Below are 10,710 nucleotides of genomic sequence, written 5' to 3'. Positions count from 1 at the left end.
CTGCATGGGTTTGTTTCCCCTGCCCTTTCAACTTTGCAGAATCTTGCTGACAGCAGAGTAAGGCACCCGCACCTCACAGCTTCCCGAGAAACTGCGGATCAGCACGTTCCCTTCTTTGCCATAGAAAGGGAACTCAAGAATGGCCAGGAAGAATTTGTTTCATAACTCTAACTAATAAGCATCAGGTTGAATTTGAGAGCCTTTTTCCTGATTTTCTTCCTGTCTCTTGTCTCGGGTCCTTTTTAGGCGAAGTAGAAAGATCCCTGTGGGGCCTGAAGACACTTCAGGACACAGGAAACGCTACCCTGCACACAATGAAGGAGGTCTTTCAGTCCTTTGCCTGGCCAATCTCTCTGCTGGAGGAGAAAGAATCCTGTCCGTCATGTTGATTTGAAACTTAAAGGCAAACCAAAATAACAAAAGGTAGCTCCCATAAACCAACCCAATTTCAAGAATCACTATGGGACATTTCTGTGAGAAGTCAGCGTATTCAAAGTCAGGTTAGTACAGAACCTTGTCCTAGTCTCCAGTTCCCAGAGTGCAATGGATATGCTAGGATCTTAGTTAAAGGGCAAATAAACAGCTTCGTGTGGAACACAGTTCTGAACCAGGACTGCCCTTTTCAGTGGGCAGCTGGGGCTGATACTGTACAGGCATCGCCCTAGGGGAAAGGTTGCAGCAAGATCGCCCAGAAAACGCGGGCGGAGTCCAGTGGTGAATGGTGCTGGGGTAGGGGCGAAAGAATCAAAGGACTTGTCTGGGAACAGCGGAGAAGACCAGTCAGTGAACTGCTGAGAATTCACTGTCTGGCATTCTCTCAGCCTTTCCTCAGAGCCAGAGACAGGCTGGGTGGCAGCTGAGATCCCACTGTGAGCCTCAACCCCTAGTACCTGAAGACGGAGGTTCCCTGCTGGTGGCTCTAAGCCTGGGGCTACGCGTTCGTGCAAGGTTACTAACCTTTCAGGTTTATTGGTAAATTAAAATCTGCGAGACTGGACCTTGCTCTGAGGCTTCCCGCTTAGTTTAGTAGTTTGGGGACTTAAAGTAAAACTTAAACATAACAACGACTCAAGCTGAGATTGGGTTGTAAAGCGACTGGGCGAAGTCACTTGGGAAACAGAGTGGGGCCGATATTCTCTGAGTTCCCACTGAGTGCATTGACGCATGCCCTTGGCCGCTAGGTGCCTTCTTTCCAGGTCCCCACACTTAGCTAAAACGGTCTGGCTTCTTCCCGGCAAACACGAGTGCTCTTGCCCTGGGACATCCAACCTCCCCTGTCTGGAACACCCCCTGCCAGAATGCTCCGCCCCTCAGCCACTAGTCTACGGCCCGCAGGGTCGGGAGCTGGGGATTAAAACTAAGCGAGCGGGGTCAGGAAGGAGACTGACTGCGGGCGAGCGGGTGGCGCACGCCCAAGTTCCCCATTGGCGCGCAAACTTAAGTTACTGTTAAGCGGGTAGTGGCGGCCAGGCTAGCGTGCGTGTTTGCGGAGGCGTGGCTGGGTAGCTGACAAAAGTGCCTTGTCGTCTTTATTCCTCTGTTGGTCTCCAGACTGAAAACAGCGGAAAGGCTACCAGACTCCCACTGGAGCAAGCAGTAACATGCAGCCGCCGGCAAATCAGCGCGGACGCGCCTTGGTGGCGCTGCTGCTGGCCTGTGGCTTGTTGGGAGTTTGGGGAGAGGAAAGAGGATTCCCACCTGCCCAAGCCACACCGTCTCTTCAGGGGACTAAAGAGGTAATGACACCACCCACTAAGACCTCCTGGACGAGAGGTTCCAACTCCAGTCTGACGCGTTCCTCAGCACCTGCGGAGGTGACCAAAGGAGGGAGGGTGAATGAAGTCTCGGCAAGATCCTTCCCTCCTCCGTGCCTACAAACTGTTGAGATCAACAAGACTTTTAAATACATCAACACGATTGTATCCTGCCTCGTGTTCGTGCTGGGCATCATCGGGAACTCCACGCTGCTGAGAATCATCTATAAGAACAAGTGCATGCGAAATGGTCCCAATATCCTGATCGCCAGCCTGGCTCTGGGAGACCTGCTGCACATCATCATCGACATCCCCATCAGTGTCTACAAGGTAATGCACCCGATCTGGCGGGGCCGCAAGCGGCGCAGGGGCGGTTGGTAAGTGGAACAGCCTTTGGAGTTAGGAGGAGGGCTTCCTCCTCTCCTACCAGTGACCGTCCGCCAGATTTTCTTCTCGGTTTTTTTCTTAGCCACTGACAAGTGTAACTTTCTGAGCGGTGACCTCGTTATTGTTGAAAAGAACTGGGGCTCCCAACCCAGGCACACTGAATCGGGGACTCTGAAGTAGATGGTTGCAGTTAGATATTTTTAAAACAAAACTTTCTGTATGACTATGACAAAATTGAACTTTGAGAATCACAAGCTGCAAAGTCAGTTTTTCTAGGGACAGCCTCCTAAAAGTATGCTCCTACCAACTGGGTGTTTATTAGGAAGGGAAATCTTCTCCCAAACAGAATTTACATCTTTAAACGCACAAATGATTAGTGACCAAGGTAATTTTAGAGAGCATTGTTTTGAGGACCCAGAAAGGAGGGTGCTGTAAGGTTCTGGGATTCAGTGGCTTGGAAGAAAGGCAGAGACTGGTGAGTAAGTAAAACGCAATTCCTCACTGCAAGGAGCCTTGGAGGTTCTTCACAGAATACATGTCCTAGTCCGAGTGTTGCATTAAATGTGTTACTTCCTTCATCCATTCCAGCATCCCACACGTAGACGGTTATTGCCATTTTACACGTGACCAATAGGATGCTCGAGGGCCTGCTGTGAGGCAGAAGGAGCAATCAGACTCCAGTATGTCAGATTCCCAAATGCAAGCCCCCTGACATTATCTCTGCTTATTTCGTGAACAAGACAGAGGAGGGCTCTTTAATGAAGGCTATAAAATTCCCAGCAGTTAGCAGGGCTGTGATTTTCCACAGCTATCAGAAGAAATGGGCTCAGAAAGCAAGGACAGGATGTGGACACTGTCAGTGTTGACTCCAGGTAGTTTGGGAAGTTGGGACACACCCTGGCGCCTGTGGTTCTCATTTTTTTTCTGTTTCCCAATAAGGCTTCTAGTGCCCACCGAAGGTGAATTTGTGCTACTAACAGAAACAGATCAAATGAAAGAGTCAGAAATGTTCAGAGTTGTGCAAACATGAACCACTGCTTCCCATCGTTAGCAATAGAAAGTCACACATAAAAACAACCCAAGTGTAAAAAAAAAAAAAAAAAAAAAAAAAGAGAGAGCGCACTCTGTGGACTTGCTGAAGGCCAACCCTGGCCTCTCTGCAAGGAGAAGAGATAGTGCTAGGTTGGGGAAGGTCACGTAGAGCGCCACAACCTAAATGACAAGGCGGCCCTTGACATCCCTTTCATGGGTCTCTGGGAATCCGAATCCCAGTAGCCACGATTTAAGGGAATTCCAGACATTTCTGAGGCTTAGAGATGGAGCATAGATTAGGATCCAGACCCTGGAGGGAAGTGCTACCAGAAATACAAGGAACTGCTAAGATCTGGGACAGCAAATGTTTTGACAAACTCTGAAGGTTAGACTGGAAAGTTTCTTAAGTACAGTCACAACTCTGGTGGGATCAGAAGCGGCCCACTTCCTTCTTACGGAGTGGCAAGTGAGGTCTTTCCACGGTGGCTGAGGCAAGCATTTCAGTGCAGCTCTTCAAAACTGAACTGAGAAGTTTTGCAGTGGAAAATGTGAGGGATTTAAAAAGAGCTGAATCGGGATTCCTCTCCAAAGAGGAGATTATAATCTCCCTTTTCTAGGTATGCACAGAAGTTTGGTGGAAGTTCCATTTGGAGCAGCCTTGATTGACCTAAACATTTAACCAAGTTAGAAACCTCCCTACATCAGCCAGCCATTGAATGGCTGTGTGGAAGGCGGGGCGGAGAACATTTTCCTCCCTTGTGTTGCGGCCAGACCAGATGTAAAGGGACCCTTCTGAGACCACTGTTCTTTCTGCCTGCTCAAATGACTATGTTGATAAACCTGAGAACATCTGACTGAGCATGCAGGTTTCCGTTCAAGTCTCTCTAGTATCCCCCTAGGAAGTTACATCCTTCGCTGTAGAGTGATTCCCAGTACTAAAACTGCACTTTTGTTCCTGAAACTAAGTGATGAGTCATTAGAAAACTAAACGGTTAGTCATCGAAATCTGTCTGAAACAAACTCATCATCAGTGTGGGTCCCAGAGCTGTGAGTGTCAGCATGAACTCCGACAAATCCTGCGTTGTTGCCTTTCGTTTGGTTTCAGGGGAAAACAGTGGCCACTATGCATTCATTTGATTTAATTAAATTACTTGGATGATGTGTAACAGGATGTGTTACTATCAACCCTGATTTAAGTCACTGAAGAGGCAAAGGAGTAACTTACCCATTATCACACTATTAGAAAGTGGTTACTCTGGACCTGAACACAGCTCATCTTGTCTTAGAACTGTAACCTTCCCTAGCACACTGTATCAAGAATGCTAAAACCCAGCATACCCTTCTCCAGCCTGAGCTTTCTACGGACCTCAGCTTGATTGCATAGGTGGAATTGTGAAACAGGACCACATTAAGTAAGCCACATGGTAAACATTTTCAGAATTTATTTGAAATGTCAGAATTGAAGTCTGGGAGTCCTTTAAAGATAGTCTATAATATACACTATTAGTGGATGCTATTCTAAAGACTTAGAACATGTAAGATGAGTTTAAAAAGACATTTCAGTCCTCTAAATAATTATGGCAGCATAGAACTTTTTGAAAATATGTGTTTAGAATTTCAGAACACTTGACACTTTCATTCCTAAAGAATGACTTTGGTGAGCTGTGAATGCTGTTTGAAATATTCGCCAAGGTGAGAACTTTGAATTGCTAATCTCTAATTTTTGACAGTTTGTTAAAATTCTCTTTGGAAATCCAACATATGCAATTTGGGGGATTCAGAGTCCCTCGCCCCTTTGATTGATATGCCCTAGAAGCTCAGGAGGGTCTTCTTGATCTGTTACATCCATCTAGGTCAGTAAACACAGAGTTCAATAATGCTGACAAACCACAGTATGTCACAACTGTCCATCCTTGAAGTCATTCTTAGAGGGCAAGGTTTCACATGAGTTCTGGCAAGGAGCTGACAACATGACAGCAGAGCCACATGCTCTGCCATGCCCCGCCATGCCCCGCCATGCCCCGCCATGCCCCGCCATGCTCTGCCATGCCCCGCCATGCCCCGCCATGCCCTGCCATGCTTCTTTACAGAGCAGGGTCCCTAGAAACTTTCAGCTGCAGCCATTCTGCTCCAGGGTGTCCTTTATCAAGAGGACCCTGTGCTGAATGTGGGGAAGAGTTTCAGGATCCTGAGCAAGCGGAGACTATTAAACACTTCAAACACTCATGTAAATTATGTGTGAAACAATAAGCCCTTTGAATCCTTCGCATTGGGATACACGGGGTTGTGCTTACTTTCCAGAACATAAAACAGCTGAAACACATGGAAAATGCAATCATCCACAGTGTCTAGTTGAAATGACACAAGGATACGATACCAACGTCACATGAATTTGTAGAGAACTAAGTAGACAGATAACATCTGGCCCTGGGCCTAGGGCACAGTAAGCAAATAATAAAAGCTCTCAGAATGTTTGTGCTTGTGTATTAAAACGAGAAGGGAAGTTGATGTTTGGAGTGTTCTTTTTTTAATCTTTTGTCATTACAAACATGACTTTAAACATCACAAGTTCATACACCCAAGTTTGCACACATGTCTATGGGTAGCTACCTTAAAGGGTAAACCCCTAAAACTGCAATTGCTAAGTCAAAGAGTGTAAGTACTTAAAATGTTGATAGATATTGTCACCTAGTGTTATTACTGTAGTGTTGGTTCTGATCGCTACCTTAAATAATATCTCTAGGTCGATGGTCATATGCTAGCATCTGTGATAAGCTTGTGAGTCACCATGCCCATGATGACATGGTGTGCATAGACACCTGAACTGAGAGCTACTGTTCAAATATCCAATGGAAGACTTAATCTCTCCTTATTCACAAGCATCTCACTATGTACTTCCTACTTATACTTAAATGATGGGGGCGTCTACTTTGTTACATATAAGAACCTGCTGTGTGACTACTGTAGTAAAGCTACATAAAAAGCAAAAGAGTTGACAGTACTTCTGGAAGCTAAAGTGCTTTCCTATTACTGGTTGGCTGGTTCATTGTTTTGATTTGTTTGAATCAGCAACAATACTTTTTAAAAATTGATAGCTTGCTGGGGGTAAAGTTTACATTCTTGAGCAAATAATGAACTTTTGAGTTAATATGTATTTTACTTAAAAAGTGTAATTGTTGTGTTGTTCTTATAAGAATAACTGAATATATACAATTCTCAAATAATAGCTTCCTTCTGTGCACACAAGTTGAACTTTATGTAACCTGATTGTAACCTGAAAGGCCCATTGGATTTCCCTATTTACTACTGTGATAAGGATCTAAATGCAGTCTGTGTGCAGCGGTTAAAATTAACTTAGGAACTCACTGGAGTGCTGTGAGTTAGCCTTGCTTCTAAGACTAGCTACGCCACCATAAGAGAGAGAGAGAGAGAGAGAGAGAGAGAGAGAGAGAGAGAGAGCTGTGGAGGCACAGTCCTAACAAGCGACATTTCTGATCTTTAACATTTAATCAGTTATGCTGGAGCACACATAGCATTAAAACGCTGGCCTGTCGAAATGTGGGAGTCCTTCACTGAGCCCTCACATCAGTTCTGAATGAGGTGACCGCGGCAAGAGGTCAGGCTTTTTTTATCATTGCTATTTTACTTGGGACACCATCAATTGTCATTATGAACAAATTCACTTTTCTCAGTACCCTACACTGATTCCTTGTGGTCATTAACAATTTTGAGTAAAACTGATTGGGAAAGTAAACGCTGCGGGACCAGTCTCAGAGCTAACTTTTGAGCTGATCGTTTTCCTCCCAGGAAAACTGAAGCATATGTAGACACAGCAGTAGAAGAGAGTTCAGTGTCCCTGGAAGGAGAGTATGCCCTCCAAATTTAATACCAGTGCTCTTACTACCTCTCAAGTAACTGAGATATTTCAGTTATATCTTAGTGCTCTTTAAAGATACTGCAATGGCATAAGCATTTTGTGCCAAAAATGAAACGAGGTTATCTTTGAGATTCATTGAAAAAGAGGCCCAATTCTCTTTGGAAAAGAATTAATACGTGGGAAAGCTTTTTTGTCTCTGGGTGACTTGAGTCTACGGGCAGCTCTGTGTGCACTCCATATCTCGGGTCCAGCAGTCAGAAATGGATTCTGTGCGCAAGTGATGTCATGCAAAGGACATCAGATCAAGGGGCCTTTCCACTTAGAAGGCTTGGTCCCTTCTGTTTGAGGGTGTTGGCCAAACCAAATACCAGATCAATAGCAGATTCAAGTAACCCAGAAGCTCAAGGCGCCACATCCCCTGTGTACTGCTTCCCATGTTGGCTGCAGACTCCTGTGACAAAATGCTTAGCAAACACCGGGCTCCTCACAGTGAGAGCTGTGTTCGCCTTTGATCTGACACTTGAACCCCATGAATCAAAGTCCCCAAAAAGACTAGGTAAAGCTTCTTTTGATACTGTAAAGCTAGTTATCAATCAAAGGCTTCACAGTATTTTCTTTCCTTGTTCACATAGAGTGAGTTGCTCAAAATTGAAAATATTTTCATATTTTTTGTTGTACAAAATGATGACATGGCCAAGCTTTGTGTCAAGGCCAAGAAACTCGGTTCACCATTTCACAAGGAAAACCATATAAGGTTATGCTTGTGTAGCTGATATGCTATAGCTGATTATTTTTAGAGAAACATGTCAAATGCTAATAAATGATTAAGTGATTTAGAGTGTGCTGACAGAGAAAGCCCGAGCTGAAATAAGATTTTAGCTGTAATTTATGATGTGAAACCGTCTCCTTCAGAACTCTGCAAAGTCTTCAAGGGGTTGGCTATGTTCGGAGATGCATCCCAGACTGGTGTCTGAATACACCTTGGCCCACACATGTCTTCTGTGTTCTTGGTGGTTTATACTACACTCTCACTCCTTCCCTGGGGACTCTCTAGTGAAAACATAGAACAAGAAAATGACCAAAACATGGGGGAGAATGTGGGGAGGCAAATGGAGAGCAGGGACAGACAAGGCCGGTCATGCTCATTCTTGAGTCAAAAGTTTATCAGTCAAGTTGACCGAGGCATTTTCCCAAGCAAGTCTTCCCTGTTTGGGGCTCCTGCTCTTCCTCCCTGCCTCAGCTTCTCTGTGGATTCCAGAAAGAAGACAAACTAACCTCAGAATGTTTACACTGTACGTAACTGTGGTATGAAATGACCTACAACCCTTTGCCACGTTCATTCCATCTCTGCTTCATTCTGACTCCTGTGACTATAAGCACCCCAATTCTCCAGTCTCTTTAGGCATTGTGGGGGATCTTCTTAGGAGAGCCAGCTCAGATAAAGTAACCCAATGGTTTTGTTATTTCTCTTAGCTGAATTTCTTAAAAATACATAATGTGTCAAGAAATCTTTTAAACACAAACTGTGGTTATGCTTTTAAGTGTAGATAATGGGACAGTAAAAATCTTTATTTTACTTTTGTCATGCTAAGGACCAAATCCAATGTTTTACATGGGTCAGGCAATCCATTTCTTTCCTGGCCTGTTAGAGATTTAGAAATAAATTTCATGTTGGTGGTCATAGTAGAATATATATAAGTAAATTTGAATATCTCCTAAGAAACATTTTCAGTATTTTTACATCTTTGATGTTTCTAGATATTTGTTACAAACACTTTATTTACCACCAGAAAGCTAGGAGTCTATCTGGTCATGTGATGTGTGAATAGATAAAATGGGTTCCCAGGGTCTCTGCTTTGACAGCTACAGGTATCACTGAACGCATTAGGATCTACTGAAGTGCTATACTGAGGGGCATAAGTTGGTGCAATATCTGACCATATATTTCTAGCCCACGCAGCCTAATATTTAAGAGACTATTTCATTTTGATCAATGCTAAGACCTTTTAATTTATGCTTGTCCCTGAGGACATGGGTACAGTATAGATGCATTTTAAATGCTATGGACTTAACTAGAAAGTTAGTGTAAGTTCCTTCAGTGTATAAACAAAAGCAGCACAGACATGGAAGTCCCTGAATGAGACTGTCCAACCTTATTAAAACAGTGGTTTAAACGTCTCCTCCCAAAATAAAACTTATTTGCTAAAGGAAACTGAGAAAGAAGAAAAGGAGGAGGAGGAGGAGAAAAAGAAGAGGAAGAGGAGGAAGAGGAGGAGGAGAAGAGGGAGAGGGAGAGGGAGGAGAAGGAGAGGAAGAAGAAGAAGAAGAAGATTATTTCCTTTCCCAACGTTTGAAAATATAATGATATAATGTCGCCAGGCATTTCAAAGACATGTTCCCAGCTCTTGGAACAGAAGCAACTGACTGTTTCTTCTATGGGTTGTTAACCCTCTTCGAGATCATCCCTTACCATCCATGTGCACCAAATCTCTGGTCCGTAGGAGAACACAGGATCTCCCTACACAGCAGGAAGCAACAGAGTCTGCTTCACATCAGTCACTTCCTTGACAGGTCTGCAGTGGGAGAACAGCTGGGGGAGAAGCATTGCTGGGAAGGTCAGAGCTCAGACCGCAGCTCTCCACCAAGCCTTCATCCCAGAGGGCCCAGCCCTAAGGCAGGAGAACCCCATCAGTTCAGTAGAAGACACAAAGGCAAATGCACCGTCCTCTGCATTCTCCAAAGAGTATATTTAAAGGATGAGTTCGGAAGCATGATGGCAATGCTTAGCTTCAATTTCTGTCTCATGGTCAAATCCAGTCATGTGTTCACTTGTTTTTGTTCAACAACCATTTAATGAGTGACCACCATGTGCCAGGCACAGTTCTGGGCATGCTAGATGTCATAGAACAGTCTACAGGAATTTTGACTCAGAGCTCAACAGGCTCTCCTAGTTTGAGAACACTGTAGAAAGGAAAGTGGTGTGTGTGGTTAATGAGGGGAGGGGGCATTGCTTTGAGCAAGACAATTCGCTTTGGCATTTCCTGGCTTTGGGGGTTTGATTCCTTCTGGTACTAGCTGGGTATTAGCACATTCTCCCCCATTTAATTACCCAAGAATATAATTTTTAATTAAAAGGAGAACTGAAAAATGTTAAGCTTGTTGAAGAGGTTCTGCATTTGTTTAATAACCTTAGTGAGAGTATTTGTTCCCTGCTCATGTGACCTGTTAGAACAGCTTAACAGCTCTGCAATATAAAAATAATATTGCAAGTTGATATTAAAATAACTTATTTGGGTTCTCATGCCTTTTGCTTTTTAAGCTTAGACAAGATTGTAACTTGAAGAGTCAAAAGTGGCAATTGCTGAGTATACTTCTTACGGTCGGCCTGGTGGTGTCTATTTTCAATTTACTATTTATTTGTTTGCTTCGATCACTCAGAGGAAATGTGCAGTGGAATCAGCATGCAAGCCTTAGGGGAAACAGGCCAGTACAAACATTTTGTCAAATAAACACCGCAGTGCAGTGCTTGCAGGACACATCTCCAAAAAAAAAAAAAAAAAAAAAAAAAAAAAAAAAAAAAAAAAAAAGCTATTGTGTTAAATAAGACGAAATGAAATGGAAACCAGTGTCAGTGTTGCTCACTGGCCCACCATGCTATAG

At 44.0% G+C, this 10,710-nt stretch overlaps 1 protein-coding gene across 1 annotated transcript in view; it reads left to right on the top strand.

Annotated features, from left to right (window-relative positions):
- The first annotated feature begins 1,349 nt into the window (after window positions 1-1,349).
- Ednrb (endothelin receptor type B) overlaps window positions 1,350-10,710 on the top strand; it is a 28,695-nt gene continuing 19,334 nt past the window's right edge. The window contains exon 1 of the mRNA XM_048421922.3: window positions 1,350-2,084. Within this exon, the coding sequence (XP_048277879.3) occupies window positions 1,602-2,084 (483 nt within the window). The 5' untranslated portion in view covers window positions 1,350-1,601. The remainder of the gene's footprint in view (window positions 2,085-10,710) is intronic.

Source organism: Myodes glareolus, chromosome 12 (assembly GCF_982192425.1).
Source record: "Myodes glareolus chromosome 12, mMyoGla1.1, whole genome shotgun sequence".
NCBI lineage: Eukaryota > Metazoa > Chordata > Mammalia > Rodentia > Cricetidae > Myodes > Myodes glareolus.
The sequence above is the reverse complement of the archived record's forward strand: the minus strand, read 5'-3'. Positions and strand labels throughout refer to the sequence as shown.